Below are 17335 nucleotides of genomic sequence, written 5' to 3'. Positions count from 1 at the left end.
GTACCTCGACTGTTGATAATCCCTAAGTTGCAGAAGCTTCCTTTGTGTCACCAAATAAAAAAATTTTCTTCCCAACCAAAGGTACAGTGCTATCCATGCCGAGAAATCAATGAGAAAAATATTGTGTTGTATTGCTGTCTTTACTTAACAGGTATTCCCACATCATAATTATCTTCAAATTGCTGCCTGGGCATGTTGTGTTGTTTATTAACTATTTTTGGGACACAGTATGGATCTTAACTTCTCTGAAAAAGTTCCAACAGTTTGGATGGGCTACTGTTGAATACTGATACAGAGTTCAAGGACACCTTCCAAGCTGCTCTCTATGATTGCCAGTAAATGGACAGCTAAAGCCATAGTTGAGAATAATACAAAATTTCAAAGGTGCCAACCCAGTACCCAAGTGGCAAAATTTCGCGAGGTGACAAATGGATAGAGGTGGCCAGATAAAGATAACATTATGCTCTAAAGGAGTATTAAGCATTGTAATATCTGCTTTAGGTAACCTGAACAATTTCATTTTTACAGCACTGGATTCATTGGGATGAAGCAAAGTGGCACAGTGGTTAAGGCTCTCATATTCAAGACAAGTTAGGTTCAGATCCCCACCTGACCTTCCAGATCTTGATTTCCCCTGGTTCATGAAATCAGTTGAGGCAAACAGCATTCTAATATAACATTTACAATGGAACTTGATGTGTTAGTTCAGAAGATAATGGATGGTCAACATAATTCTATTCAAATTTAGGTAAAATTTGGGAAACATTTACAGAAATATATGAACTATTGAAGTAAGCTCACAGAGCCGATGCTTTGACTCAAATGTAATGTTACACATTCAAAACCAGTCACGTAGCAATTGAAGATAAACATTGATCAGGTAGACTTTTATGCTCAACTGGTATTACTCACATGATTCTGCCATGTCTGATGGCAGATGCAGAGCTTTCAAGAGTTCTTGTCATTAATTTTTTTGCCACAGGAATGTAGTTAATATGCCTTTCAATTATATCAGACATGGCAGAATCATTCATGCTTACATGATTTTCTTATTCCTAGTATGTGGAAAGGAATTAATACATTTTACACTATATTCGTATGAGCAAAGCTACATTGTTATGTGACCTATTGCCATACCTGATATATGTATGTTAGTCATTGTAACTTAGATATGATTGTAATTTTACATATCAATATTCAATATAAATTTAAAATTTAATTCTTCCTTTGTCATAAACATTATACATTGTGTTGTTCAATACGATTTTCTGTGCCTATTTTCAGTCCAATTTTGGATTAATTTTACTATTTTTAATTTAAAGGACATATTTATTCTGTTGTTTAGTACATGGAGTCAGAAGAATTTTACAAAGAGAGATCTGTTCTCTACCGTATATGGTACCTGACTCCTACGTTCTTCATATTTCGCATGAGACTGTACACTGGCATGGTACTGTCTGAATGTGTCTGTACTATGGCTGGATTTGGGGCCTATCCTGCTTCAGCTGAATCTCGAAGAGGTCATGGACCAACAAAAACATACACATATGTGTGAGTAAAATACCATATACACATGTTTAATTGAGAGTACATTTGTTATACTTATTTGCACTTAGGTGATGTTATTGGCAACTAACTATCCAATAAATATTAAGATAATCAATCATTCTCATCATATAGTGCAGCTATTGAGTGGCGGAGAACATATGACACTGCATTATACTGGTTGCACTTGACGCAGATTTGTCGTGTAGTGTATTATTGTGCAATGTAGTTTGATTTTTTTGTGCCCAAAGCTAAATAAGTTGATAATGAAAAGGATATCACATTAATTTTGGAACTAAAAATCATAGTGAACAATGAAACTAACACAAACCAAATCATTTGTTGCATATTTCTTAAAGGTAGTGTGCAGTAACAGGCAGTTACTGGAAATTTGCAGTTTTATATGAACTTTTAATCATGCGACAACTCTGCGTGTTTTGTTTTTACAAAGATGTGTAGTGAGTAGCAGAAAAAAATTCCAGTACTAACTGGGAATTGAGCACAGAACCTTTGGCTACCAGTCTGATACTTAGCCATGCCATCTTAAGGAATAATAAATTAGGGTTAAAGGTACATATTACCAAAAATCAAATTTCTGTATAATTTAGAAAAAGATTATAGAGCACACATAAAGAGGACACCAAAGTATTTATAAATTTGCAGAAGCTGGACAAAACAAATGCATGCCGTGATGAAAACACTTTTCCATTACTTGATTTATGTTTGTATGACAGTCATATACAGAGCATACAGTAGCACTGGGAACCGCAATTTCAAGAAAAATATGTATCAGAGGCTCAGTACAGACTATCTTCCAGAGAAATATCTGTCAGAGTATGCCTCACCCACACATGGAACCAGCAGAATTAAGAGTGAAAAATGAATAAATCATGGTACATGCTCTTCACAGGTGGATTGCAGTTTTCAGAATCGATCTGGTTGCTCATTTATCTAGAAGGAAAGGAGCAGTTGATACAACCGTCATTATGGAAGATGACCAATTTGGTGGTGGTACCATGGTATGGAGAGTCATCATGTTGCATGGAGGAATACTGTCAGTATACAGAGCTGTAGAGATAATGTGCTGCAACCCTATATCCACCCTTTTCAGATATGCAGTTCTTCCAGACTCGGGAAAATGTGACCATCCATATACTATTTTTTACATCAGCAATCTTGTGCCTGGTTTGATGCTGTTCACCATAAATTCATCTCTTGTGGCAACCTCTTCATCTTAGAAGAACACTTGTACTCTACAGCCTCAATTATTTGTTGGATGTATTCCAATCTCTGCCTTCCTCTACAGCTCTTCCCCTACCCTCTGCAGCTCCCTGTTATGCCGTGGAAGTTGCTTCGTGATGGCTTACCATCCTACCCCTTCTTCTTGTCAGTGTCTTCCATATGTTCCTTTCTTTGCCAGTTCTGTGCAGAACCTCCGAAATTCCTTATCTTATCAGTCCATATAAATTTCAGCATCCTAGCACCATATCTCAAGCACTTCAGTTCCCTTCTTTTCTAGCTTTAGTCCATGATTCACTACCATACGTTGCTGAGCTCTGCAACATCATTCTCAGAAATTTCCTCCTCAGCTTAATGCTGGTAATGACAAACAGGAATGCCCTCTTTGCCTTTGGTAATTTTCTTATTATGTTCTCCTTGCTTCATCTATCATGTTTTATTTTGCTTCCAAGGTAGCAGAATTCCTTAACTTCATGTACTTTTTTGTCCCCAATTTTGATGTATAATTTATCACTAATTTCATTTCTGCTACTCCTCATACTTTTATCTTTCTTTGATTTACTCTTAATCCATTAGCTGTACTCACTAAACTGTTCAGTTAGACTGTCCATTCCATTCAGCACATCCTGTAGGTCTCCACTTTTGTACAGGATAGCAATGTCACCTTTTCAACCTGAACTTATCTCAATCTTGAACCTTTCTTTTATTTCCATCATTGCTTTCTCAATGCCTAGATTGAACAATAGAAATGAAACACTACATCCCCATCTCACATCTTTTTTAGTCCAAGCAGCTCTCTTTTACTATTCTTAGTGTTTCCTCTTGGTACTTGTACATATCGTATACTAGCAAACCAGCAATGCTTTGCAGTTGCTATTTACATATGGGAATTAGATATACTCTGTACTTTCCTTTCCCTCTCTCTGTATCCATTTCCCCCTCCCCACTCTCTTTGTCAGTCTCCTCCTCCTCCTCTTCCACCCCCCCCCCCCCCCACTCTCTGTCCATCACCTCCTCCTCCCTGCCCTCCTCTCTCTATCCATCACCACCTCCCTCTCTCTCTCTCTCTGACAATCTCCTCCCGTCCCCTACCACCTCTCTCTGTTCCTCTCCACCTCCTCACCCTCCCCTCTCTGTCCATTCCCTCCTTCCTCTTCTCTATGTCCATTTCCTCCCCCTCGCTCTGTCCATTTATTGCCCCCTCCTTTCTGACCTTGAGCCATCTTTATTGTTATTGTCAGTGAATCCTTGACGGGAATGAAATCCACTTAAAGTTATAGGAATGAAATTTGCTTAAAATGAATGGGTAAATCAGTTGGGATTGTTGGTATACAGAGTATAAGAGACATCTCCTGTTGCTGGATCTGTGAGGATAGTTGTTTGTATTTTACCTGGTTTTAATCTGAAAATTGGTAGGATTACAAAGTTTCAGACAATTCGGATTCCATAGCAGTATTTTGACAGTAAAGAATAATATATTGAAAAATATGTAGCCTATTTCCATCCAACATTTATTAGAGTTTTGTGTAAAAATTTGAAGTAAATTGGTCAAGACCTTTTCAAGATTTTCAGTAACAACCTTAAAGAATGATTTGTCTTTATATAGTAATGTAGATTTTATTTATATGTTTGCCTACCATAAATATTAAAAAAGTATATAGCCTGTGCCCGTCCAAACATTTATTACAATATCATGGAAAAGTTTGAAGTAAATCAGTCATGAATTTTTTGATTTTTTTGCTACCAACATTTCTCCTTTATACGGTACATGTATAGTTACATACCATATATATTATAAAAATAAATAACATATATGTCCCTTTGAGCCTTTATTAGAGTAATGTGTAAAAATATGAACTAAATCGCTCAAGAATGTTTCGAAATTTTGGATTACAACTTTAAACACTAACTTGTTTTTATATAGTAGCGGAGATTTCTCATCATTCCCTATAGCTTATTACACCAATTTTTTTTAAACAACCTGCATCATTTTACATTGTGAAATGCTTTTTCTGGATTGTCAAATCCTAGGAACATGTCTTCATCTTTTGTAAGTCGTGCTTCCATCATTAATCGCAACAGTGGAATTGCCTCTCTGGTGCCCTTACCATCCCAAAAGCCAAACTGATCGTCATCTAACAAATCCTCAGTTTTCTTTCCCATTCTTCTGTTTTGGATATAGCACAGTGAATAAAGTAGTGCTGAACATAAAGTTGCAGTAATAAAGCAAGCTGTATTTTAACATTCATACTTACGTAGAATTAGTGCATAAGAGTATGTTGCCCAGACAACAAAATGGAGTATGCAGAACATTTTCAGAGAGGTGTATTAAGTTCAGTGTAGTCACAGTTAGGATTTCTTAAGGGTTCTGATATAGAGAAAGCTGTTTACACTTGCAGTGAGAATGTACTCAATTCATTAGATAATAAATTAGAGGCTATTGGCATTTTCTGTGACCTGTCAAAAGCCTTTGACTGTGTGAACCATGGCATTCTCTTAAGTAAATTAGAATATTATGGTGTCACCGGCAACGCTGTGAAATGGTTTGAGTCTTATATATCTAACTGGAAACAAATGGTGTCATTGTGAAATACTCATGCAGTAAGCAGTCAGTCTTCATCTGACTGGGAATTAATTACATGTGGTGTTCCCCAAGGTTCCATCTTGGGTCCATTGCTTTTTCTTGTGTACATTAATGACCTCTCATCTGTTACATTGCCAGATGCTAAGTTTGTTTTGTTTGTAGATGACACAAACATTGCAATGAGTAGCAAGTCAAGTACAGATTTAGAAATAGCTACTAATCAAATTTTAACTGACATTAATAAGTGGTTTAAAGGTAATTCACTGTGATTAAACTTTGAGAAGACCCACTATATGCAGTTCAGAACCTGTAAGAGATTTCCTTCCGGCATGTGTATAACTTACAAAGACATGCAGATCGAAGAGGTTGACAGTGTTAAGTTTCTGGATTACAACTTGATAATAAATTCAGTTGGGGATGGCATACCACAGAATTGCTTAAGTGCCTAAACAGGTCTGTATTTGCAGTGAGCATGTGATAAGAATCATTTGTGGTGTAAATTCAAGAACATCATGTAGAAACTTGTTCAAGGAACTTCGCATTCTAACCACTGCTTCTCAGTATATTTATTGCGTAATAAAATTTGTTGCAAGTAATTTATCTGTATTTCAAACCAATAGTTCCATACTAGGAATAAGAACAATCTACATAAAGATGTTGGTCCAAAAAGGGATCCAATATTTAGGAACACACATTTTCAATAAATTGCCACCAACCATTAAAAACTTGGCTTCAGATAAAGCACTGTTTAAATAGAGTTTGAAAGACTTTTAACAAGATGGGCAACCCCTTCTACCCCATAGATGAGTATCTTAATAGAGGCTGTTAAGCCAGCTTAAGTGAAAATGTCTGTTAGATTTCAGTTTTGACAGCACTTGGTTAGAACAGACAAGTTTAGGTATTTTGTGTATGATAAATTTATTAATAGTGCATAACAGTATTTAATTCTGATAGCACATTAATTCTATAAATATTAGCTGTTCCAGTTTACCATATTGTATTCACCCAGTTCAACAGTCTCCTGACAAATGATCAGGTATAATATTCAAAAGTTTTCTGTTTTTACGTTATACTTTCTGACGTGTTCCAAACCCACAAGAATCATCTCATTTTTTGGGTCTATGGAACAAAAACTGAATCTAATCTAATCTTTATATTTTACCACTAGTAAAAACATTTCTGTGTAGTCTGCCCCTTCTTTTTGTGAATGTCCCTTGACTGCAAGTCTTGGTTTTCATGTTGGTGAAGCTCTCTCAGGATTTTTTTATGTTTTTATGTATCGTGACTTGAATGGCTTTTTTCCTTTCTAGCATTTTAACCCATTTGAAAGTTTCATTTTGAGAAAATGATTCTAAATTTCTTTCCACAGCTTGTCTTCATTGTTAAGAATTCAGACCACTTATAGCCTTTTCAATAGTTGTGGGTTCGCCATTAACATATTGGAATACATGCATTTCATAGCAAAGGTATTTTTTGTTTAAGTTCCATGAGAAGAAGTCTTAAAATATTTTCTTCCTGTTCTTCATCTTCTAAACCTTCATAGGACAAATCTGTTATATTCCTTACCATCTTCTTATTCTTCTGCCTCCTCTTTTTCAGTTTTTGTTTCTTTTCCTGTGGCATAAATGAAGTGACTGTTTGCCCTTAATGATTCTCTTTCATTTCTTTTTGTAATTCTCAAGGAATACATGTCTTTACTGGTATTATCTTATTTATAAGATTTATTGAATCGTTAACCCTTTGAACCTTCACAGTAGCGTACAAAAATGTGTTTCTTAGAGTTTGGGTCCCATTTTCCCTTCATCAAAATCTACACTATAGCCTCAAATCCAAAAACTTTTAGGGTGCTTATATGTGCCTTCTTCTCTGTCTATACTTCCTAGAGGGCTCTATTTTTTACTGCTGTCGTAGGTGATCGATTGATCAAGTACACACCTGTCGACAATGCCTTTGTCCAAAAGCAGTGAGGTAACACAGAATCAGTTAACATACTTCTTGCCTTTTCAACAATATCAGCAATACATTTTGCCCTCTCTGAAACACATAGGATGGACTCTACCTAATGGTGGTTTCTGTCTTATTCCTACTTCCTTCACAAGTTCACTGAATTTTTGATTGGCATACACATCTCATTATCATATTAGTGAAAGTTCTCAAAAATATCACTCATGTGATCTTTAGAACTTAAAGAATAAACATGATTATATCTTGAGTATTTGTCTGTAAAGGTAAGAAACTTATGGCTTCCTCCTATAGACTCCCACTCTATCACTCGGTGAATATCCATACGTATTATCTTCAAGATTTCCAGGGCTTTCTGTTTAGGTGCCCAAATCTTTTATGCCGTAAGTTACCCTTTGCAGAGTACACAGAATGGTTTACATCTTAATCTGTGTTTTATCAATTACTGTTGCTATAATTTCTCCATATTGGTTAACCATTTTTCCTTCATTTCTGTTGAAGATGACTCTGTTGCCCTTCTCCACTATTTCACTCAAAAATAACAAATTGTTAAATGTTATCAATATAATAGAAGGAAACATTCCACGTGGGAAAAATTATATATAAAAACAAAGATGAGGTGACTTACCGAACGAAAGCGCTGGCAGGTCGATAGACACACAAACAAACACAAACATACACATAAAATTCAAGCTTTCGCAACAAACTGTTGCCTCATCAGGAAAGAGGGAAGGAGAGGGGAAGACGAAAGGAAGTGGGTTTTAAGGGAAAGGGTAAGGAGTCATTCCAATCCCGGGAGCGGAAAGACTTACCTTAAGGGGAAAAAAAGGACAGGTATACACTCGCACACACACACATATCCATCCACACATACAGACACAAGCAGACATATTTAAGGACAAAGAGTTTGGGCGGAGATGTCAGTTGAGGCAGAAGTGTAGAGGCAAAGAAGTTGTTGAAAGACAGGTGAGGTGAGAGTGGCAGCAACTTGAAATTAGCGGAGATTGAGGCCTGGCGGATGACGAGAAGAGAGGATATACTGAAGGGCAAGTTCCCATCTCTGGAGTTCGGATAGGTTGGTGTTGGTGGGAAGTATCCAGATAACCCGGACGGTGTAACACTGTGCCAAGATGTGCTGGCTGTGCACCAAGGCATGTTTAGCCACAGGGTGATCCTCATTACCAACAAACACTGTCTGCCTGTGTCCATTCATGTGAATGGACAGTTTGTTGCTGGTCATTCCCACATAGAATGCATGACAATGTAGGCAGGTCAGTTGGTAAATCACGTGGGTGCTTTCACACGTGGCTCTGCCTTTGATTGTGTACACCTTCCGGGTTACAGGACTGGAGTAGGTGGTGGTGGGAGGGTGCATGGATGTCCAGGCGGAGCTTCAAGGAATCCTCAGAACCTTAGGCCCCCTGCAAAACCTTTCACCTGACTCCATCAACCTCCTGACCCCACCGACACCCCGCACCCCTACCTTCTACCTTCTTCCTAAAATCCACAAACCCAATCATCCCGGCCGCCCCATTGTAGCTGGTTACCAAGCCCCCACAGAACGTATCTCTGCCTACGTAGATCAACACCTGCAACCCATTACATGCAGTCTCCCATCCTTCATCAAAGACACCAACCACTTCCTTGAACGCCTGGAATCCTTACCCAATCTGTTACCCCCGGAAACCATCCTTGTAACCATTGATGCCACTTCCTTATACACAAATATTCCGCACGTCCAGGGCCTCGCTGCGATGGAGCATTTCCTTTCACGCCGATCACCTACCACCCTACCTAAAACCTCTTTCCTCATTACCTTAGCCAGCTTCATCCTGACCCACAACTTCTTCACTTTTGAAGGCCAGACATACCAACAATTAAAGAGAACAGCCATGGGTACCAGGATGGCCCCCTCGTACGCCAACCTATTCATGGATCGCTTAGAGGAAGCCTTCTTGGTTACCCAAGTCTGCCAACCCAAAGTTTGGTACAGATTTATTGATGACATCTTCATGATCTGGACTCACAGTGAAGAAGAACTCCAGAATTTCCTCTCCAACCTCAACTCGTTTGGTTCCATCAGATTCACCTGGTCCTACTCCAAATCCCATGCCACTTTCCTTGACGTTGACCTCCACCTGTCCAATGGCCAACTTCACACGTCCGTCCACATCAAACCCACCAACAAGCAACAGTACCTCCATTATGACAGCTGCCACCCATTCTACATCAAACAGTCCCTTCCCTACAGCCTAGGTCTTCGTGGCAAACGAATCTGCTCCAGTCCGGAATCCCTGAATCATTACACCAACAACCTGAAAACAGCTTTCGCATCCCGCAACTACCCTCCCGACCTGGTACAGAAGCAAATAACCAGAGCCACTTCCTCGTCCCCTCAAACCCAGAATCCCTCACAGAAGAACCACAAAAGTGCCCCACTTGTGACAGGATACTTTCCGGGACTGGACCAGACTCTGAATGTGGCTCTCCAGCAGGGATACGACTTCCTCAAATCCTGCCCTGAAATGAGATCCATCCTTCATGAAATCCTCCCCACTCCGCCAAGAGTGTCTTTCCGCCGTCCACCTAACCTTCGTAACCTGTTAGTTCATCCCTATGAAATCCCCAAACCACCTTCCCTACCCTCTGGCTCCTATCCTTGTAACCGGCCCCGATGCAAAACCTGTCCCATGCACCCTCCCACCACCACCTACTCCAGTCCTGTAACCCGGAAGAGTTCCCACAATCAAAGGCAGAGCCACGTGTGAAAGCACCCACGTGATTTACCAACTGACCTGCCTACACTGTGATGTATTCTATGTGGGAATGACCAGCAACAAACTGTCCATTCGCATGAATGGACACAGGCAGACAGTGTTTGTTGGTAATGAGGATCACCCTGTGGCTAAACATGCCTTGGTGCACAGCCAGCACATCTTGGCACAGTGTTACACCGTCTGGGTTATCTGGATACTTCCCACCAACACCAACCTATCCGAACTCCGGAGATGGGAACTTGCCCTTCAGTATATCCTCTCTTCTCGTCATCCGCCAGGCCTCAATCTCCGCTAATTTCAAGTTGCCGCCACTCATACCTCACCTGTCTTTCAACAACTTCTTTGCCTCTACACTTCTGCCTCGACTGACATCTCTGCCCAAACTCTTTGTCCTTAAATATGTCTGCTTGTGTCTGTATGTGTGGATGGATATGTGCATGTGTGCGAGTGTATACCTGTCCTTTTTTCCCCCTAAGGTAAGTCTTTCCGCTCCCGGGATTGGAATGACTCCTTACCCTCTCCCTTAAAACCCACTTCCTTTCGTCTTCCCCTCTCCTTCCCTCTTTCCTGATGAGGCAACAGTTTGTTGCGAAAGCTTGAATTTTATGTGTATGTTTGTGTTTGTTTGTGTGTCTATCGACCTGCCAGCGCTTTCGTTCGGTAAGTCACCTCATCTTTGTTTTGATATAAAATTGTTAAATGTCTTTTACACAGTAGACATCATGTGCCATAATCACTTTGATTCTGTGTTTACAATTATGTTAAGATCAACTTTCCCAGCAAGTTGACATTTTAACTTGCAACCATCCACTGTACATATAGCTAAATGTGTTTTATTACTAACATCATAAAGAGCTGTTTCACCTCTAAGAATACACACTGATGCTCCTGAACCACTCTTGTTCCTTGATAAGGTTTACAAAGGTCTCTACAGCAACTGGATCAGCTTTCCTAAACAGTTGATAACTATATATAACGTGTTGCAGCACAAAAATATTTTAGAGTTAAAATTTGTGCATCATGATCTGAAAGGCCATTCACCTTTTTGCTAACAGAATGCCCTTCTAGTAATGAGGAATGAACAAAAATGTTGTCTATGGTTGTTCTACTGTTCCATTGCACTCCTGTTGGAAAGAATATGCTTTGCATAAGATTATTTTCTGTGTGTGTATATAGTTCTCTGGATCAATCAATAATATCAACTTTGATCTTGTCTTCAGTTCCTTAATTGCGTAATTTTGCTCAGTGGGTTTCACTGTAGAATTCATTATGCCCTGAGTAAGATTACTTCCACAGCAGATTTCCACATAGCATAGTTCTTGTGACCCACAACTCACTCTATTTGTGTTATTAATGCTGCCCTCATTTGTCACAGTTACCTTCATTAGTAATATGGGTAATACTGAATTACACAAATTGCTGTGCAGCTTGCTCATCCTGATAACTTTCACTACGCACCTTTTTGTTCAAGACTATTTTGATGATTCTTTTTTTCTGTATATTAGAACACTTATTTGAAATGCCTACACTGGGCTCATAAACTGTCTGAACTAGCACAGCAAAATAAGCAATTCTGAACACAGAATTACAAGAATAAGGCAAGTTCTATTTTAACATTCATGATTATGTAGAGTTAGCGCATACGAGTATGTTGCCAAGACAACAGCACAGAGTATGCAGACTACTGTCAAAGAGACCTGTTACCCTCTGTGTAGTACACTTTACACTTTGCTATACTTTGCCCCCCCTCCACACACACGCACACGCGCACACACACACACACACACACACACACACACACACACACACACACACACACAATATATTCTTCTTATATCTCCAACATTATGTATACAGGGTGATTATAATTAAAGTTATTAAACTTTCAAAACACTGTAGAAATAACACCACTGGTAAGAATGACATCAAATTGCTATGGAATATTATCAGAGAAGGGGGAAAACGTATGGCAGAAGAAAAAAAATAGGGTGAAAATTGATCAATAGATGGTGCTTTATGTGTCAGAATATGTAAATGAAAACATCTGTCATGCGCATGACCCATTAAAGTTGGTATAAACATGCCGGATACATGGTTTTTCTCCTTTCGCATCTGTGACATTCACCATGACTGTCACAATGCAGGATCACGCTCTGCTTCTAAAGCTGTATTGCAAGAATGATGACTGTGCAGACTTCGTGGTTCTGGAGAAAATGATTCAGAAATTCAAAAAGACGAGTCCTTTTGGTGTGCAACCTGGTAAAGGGAGGAAACGAATTGATTCGACATCAGAGGAAGCAGTGGCCACAGCAATGCAGGAGGAGACAAGTGTTGGTGTACAAACGTGTAGTGCATGGAGAATTGCCCGAAAATTTGACATACCCAGGAGCACGGTGCGTAAAATCCTACTAAACATCCTTCTCTGCTATCCATTCAAAATTACCCGTGTGCACTAGTTGCTTCCTGTTGACCTGCCAGCAAGAAAGAACTTTGCTTTAGAATTTCTTGCTCGCATGGAAGGGGACGATGATTAGCTGTGGAAGATTTTGTCGACAGATGAAGCCCAATTCCATCTGACAGGATATTTCAATACACAGAGTTGTTGAAAACGGGCGATGTAAAATCCACACTCAATCAACCAATACAACTTCATCTTGAAATGGCCACTATATGTTGCGGGTTTATGGCATCGCTTATCATAGGGCCATATTTTTTCAAAGAGACAGGTGCTTCTGGTTCTGTTACCTGTACTGTCACTGGTAAGCGCTATGAGTGTCTTTTGGGCAACCTCATTATTCCATCTCTCCAACAGTGTGGATGTGTAGATGTGATCATTTTTATTCAAGATGGCATACCTCTGCACTTTGCAAATCCAGTTAAACAGCAGCTGAAGTGCAATTTGGGATATGCTAGAATTATCAGCCACCATTTCCCTATGTCTGGCTGTCCTGGTCACCTGATCTTAATCCATGTTACTTCTGGCTGTGGGGCTATCTGAAAGATTTTGTGTTCAGTGTTCTGATTGTAAACTTAGCTCCATTGAAGGCACGCATTGCACAACACATTCTGAATGTAGCCCCGGAAACACTTTGATCATTTGTGGAACATATTGTTTCTGGATTTCAACTTGTTGTTTTGGACAGCACATTGAACATGTTAGGAGCCAATCAAACAAAAATTAATAATCCGATTTGATTTTGAGTGATGCTTTTTATGCAGTTTTTGACCTCAGGACAATTAAAAACCAATGTGATTGATGCTTTTTATGCAGATTTTGGCCTCAGGACAATTAAAAACCTATTTTTCCCGTCCGATGTGATATGATCTTGCCGTGGTGGATGGGCTTATGTAACTTAACAGTATCATGCCTGTACGCCCATGCACACTGAGTAGTACAGTTTGTTTAACATCAAACCTTCACCTTAGATGTTGTTGTATGATTCATTTGTCATTTATAGTCGACCACTATTGAATTATGATGCTTACAGTGCTGTCTATTGTTACGTTTTGTAAGTATTTATATTTCTTCTGCCATATGTTTTCTCCCTTCTCTGCTAATACTCCGTTGCAGTTTGACATCATTCTGGCCACTGGTGTTATTTCTACAGTGGTGTGAAAGTTTAACTTTAATTATAATCACTCTGTATATTATTCTTGTCACCAGCTTGGATGTATGAGCTGTTAAGCTGATTGTGTGGTAGGTCCTTCACTGATCTGCCTTTGCTATCTTCAGTATTGTGTGGAAGATATTTTTCTGGCAGTCTAGTAGTCTTTCTCCAGGCTCATAGAGTCTACACACATACTTGAACAGGCATTTGGTTGCCACTTCCCTCAATGATTTTAGAAATTCCAATCTATTCCTCCTGTCTTGTTTGATCAAAGGACTTCCAGAATCTGGTAAACTCTTGACTCCAATACTGGATCCCCAGTATTCTGTATTAACTCCACTTTCTTCCTCAATCACAGCGTCAGACAAGCACTTGCACCTCGTAGATGCCGTCATTGTATTCTTTTCACCTATCTGCACTCTCTCTCTCTCTCTCTCTCTCTCTCTCTCTCTCTCTCTCGAATTCTTGTTTCACTCTTGACGTTGATGCCCTTCCTCGTAATTTCACTGAAAGTTGTTTTGATTTTTCTATATACTGGGTCACTCCTTCTGACAATGATTTCTTACTCAATTTCCTCACTTTTTTTCCTGTAGCAATTTCAACTTGCCTTCCCTGCTCTTGCCATTTATTTCATTCCTAAATGCCTTGTACTTCTGTAGTCTTGAATTTCTCTGAACATTTTTGTACTTACTTCTTTTGCTGATCAGTCAAAGTTCTCCGGTTACCCAAGGTTTCTTCACAATTACCTTGCTTGTACCTGTGTTTGTCTGTCCAACTTCTGTGATTGTCCATTTTAGAGATGTCCATTCCTCTTCAGCTGGACTGTTTACTGTGGTATTCATTATTGCAGTACCTGTAGTCTCGGAGAATTTCAAACACATCTCATTATTCCAGTATACCACTTCTTTGCACACTGATTCTTCCAGAAGCATCTCAAACTTCAGCCTTCTTCTTCTCGTGGCATGACAATCCTGTGTGGGTTTTAGCCTCATCAACAATTTTGCTCCATTCTGCCCTGTCTGGCGTGGTTCTCCACCATCCTCGGAGGACTCAGAGATTTTATATCTTATTCCACATCATCTATCCACCATTTTCATGGCCTTCCTCTCTGTCTTTTTATGGTCGGCCTCCATTCAAAAAACCTTTGTAGTTGTTCTTCCAATATCCTTCCTGAGAACATGTCCAAGCCAGGCTACTCTTCTACTTTTTATAATTCTTATGATGTCAGCACCTTGTATGAGGTGGTCCAGCTCAGCATTTGTTCTAGATCTCCAGAAACCATTGTTATCTTGTACTGCCACATAGATCTTGCACAGCACTCTACATTCAAATATACTGAGCTGCTGCTCATCAACACTCATTAGCATCCATGCTTTGCATCTGTAGGTTACAACTGGCCTGGTCATGACCTTTAATAACCTAGAGGCCAACAATTTCTTAAACGTTTGGAGGCATTTATTACCACTTAGGATGCACAGTTTTATTCCAGTTGACATTGAATTTGTTCTGTTAATATTAGAGGCCAAATAGTCAAAGTTCCGCACATGTTCAAAATTGAAACCACCTGCTGAAAGCCTATCCAAGTTATTATTTTCCTTCCTGGTGACATTCATGTACTTAGTCTTTGTTTCATTTATAGAAAGGCCTCTAGGTTCTGTGGCTTCTTTCAGCTCACATATTGTCCTCTCTATTGATACCCTCCTTGTACTAATAATTGCTACATCATCAGCATATGTCATATCTGAGTCGACATTGTGCCTATGTAACCAGGTATCTGAAGCTTCCACATGGCTGCTTTGAGAGTCAGGTTGAAAAGTATTGTAGAGTGTGTGCCTTCCTGTCTGACTCCTTTACTAATACAAAACCACTTGCTCAGTTCTCCATCCACTCACATTGCAGTCTTGGAAACGGCCAATGTTGCTTGAATAAATGAGACATACTTCGATGGTATACCAAGGAGCAGCAAATCATTATCATTTGTGCTCTATTGAGACTTTCAAAGACCTGCTTGAAGTCTACATAGAAGTTATGAAGCTCAGTGTTATACTCATATGCCTTTTCATGTATTTGCCTTAACACAAATATATGGTCTATTGACCAGGAAGTTTCATATGGTCTATTGTTGACTCATTACGTCGAAATCCACACTGATACTCCACCAGAATCTCTTCTGCATATGGTGCTAACCTGTTGTAGATAATACTAGAGAAGATTTTATAGTTTACATTCGGCGGGGTAATTTGAGCGGCAGGTCTTGTTTCCTTTCTTGTGTATTGGTTGACTTACACCTAAGGTCCATTCTTCTGGGATTCTTTCCTGATTCCATATCAACTTAATAAGTTTGTGAATCTGCTTATGAAGATCTGTTTCCCCATTTTTTAGAAGTTCTGCAGTTATTTCATCAGTTGCTGGTGCTTTGTAATTTTTTAGACAATACACTACCTTCCATACTTCCTCTAATGTTGGTTCCTCTATTTCTGGATCTGCAGTATAATAGAGTTGCAACTCATTTCTGATGGGGTTGCCCTCCTTGAAATATTCTCTCCATCTACTCAGAACATCTGGTTTGTCTGTCAGTGAATTTCCCTCTTTGTCCTTAGAAGCTATTATTTTTGGTCTATATTGTTGAGTTCCTTCATTAATTTTCTCGTAGAATTTTCTGCTTCCATTCTTCTGGTAGTGTTCTTTCATCTCCTCTTTCTTTCTCTTCATGGCTTCCCTTTTTTGCTCCTACAATGCTTGCTACCTGTATTCTCTTTTCATTATATAATTGCTGATTTGATCCTGTATCCTGCGTCCTTTTTCTGGTCCACTGCTTGTCTACATTCATCACCATATCAGTCTTCATTCCTAAGTCTCCTTGTTTCCCCCAGTATTTCATGTGCTGTTGTCCTAATGGATCTTTAATAGAGTTCCATTCTTTGTCTATATCGTCTCCATCATCTTTTGTGTCTAACTCCTGTCTCAATCTGTGCTGGTAATCCTGAACAGTAGTCCTATCTCTCAGTTGTTCTATATTCCATTTCTTTATTCTGGTACTACATCCTTTGGCAGCCATGGCAAGTTTCTGTCTCATTTTGTCTCCTACTAGGTGATGGCCAGAATCAGAATTAGCTCCTCGGAAAGTGCACACATTTTCCATATCGGATGCCCACCTCTTTTATACCAATGTATGGTCTATTGGTTTGCTTCATTTGTTCCTGGTATTTTCTATGTCCCTTTGTAGATATTTTTCCTTGGAAAACAGATACTTGCTGCCTTCAGCTTGTTTGCAGAAGAGAAATGGGCAGCCCTCACACTACTATTATTAGTTATATTATGCAGACTTTTCTTACCAAACACATTTCTGAAAGACTCTTCGTTTCCCACTTTGGCATTATAGTCACCAAGAACTATTTTGGAATCATATCTGGGTATTCTGTCACAAACCTCTTGTAGTTGATCATAGAAGATGTCCACAGTATCTTCATGTGATTCTTCCATGGGTACATATGCATTCACAAAGGTCATATTGTGAAATTTGCCTTTCATACGCAGAGTACATATTCTATGTGGGATGCTACACATGTCCTTGGAGACTATAAACCCAACTCCATACTCCCCTTGTCATTTACTTTTCC

At 39.3% G+C, this 17335-nt stretch overlaps 1 protein-coding gene across 1 annotated transcript in view; it reads left to right on the top strand.

The window, feature by feature from the left end:
- Positions 1 to 17335, top strand: part of LOC124777013 (lysophospholipid acyltransferase 7) — a 145716-nt gene that overhangs the window by 106681 nt on the left and 21700 nt on the right. The window contains exon 5 of the mRNA XM_047252262.1: positions 1346 to 1551. Within this exon, the coding sequence (XP_047108218.1) occupies positions 1346 to 1551 (206 nt within the window). The remainder of the gene's footprint in view (positions 1 to 1345; positions 1552 to 17335) is intronic.

This window comes from Schistocerca piceifrons, chromosome 2, assembly GCF_021461385.2.
Source record: "Schistocerca piceifrons isolate TAMUIC-IGC-003096 chromosome 2, iqSchPice1.1, whole genome shotgun sequence".
Lineage (NCBI taxonomy): Eukaryota > Metazoa > Arthropoda > Insecta > Orthoptera > Acrididae > Schistocerca > Schistocerca piceifrons.
The sequence above is the reverse complement of the archived record's forward strand: the minus strand, read 5'-3'. Positions and strand labels throughout refer to the sequence as shown.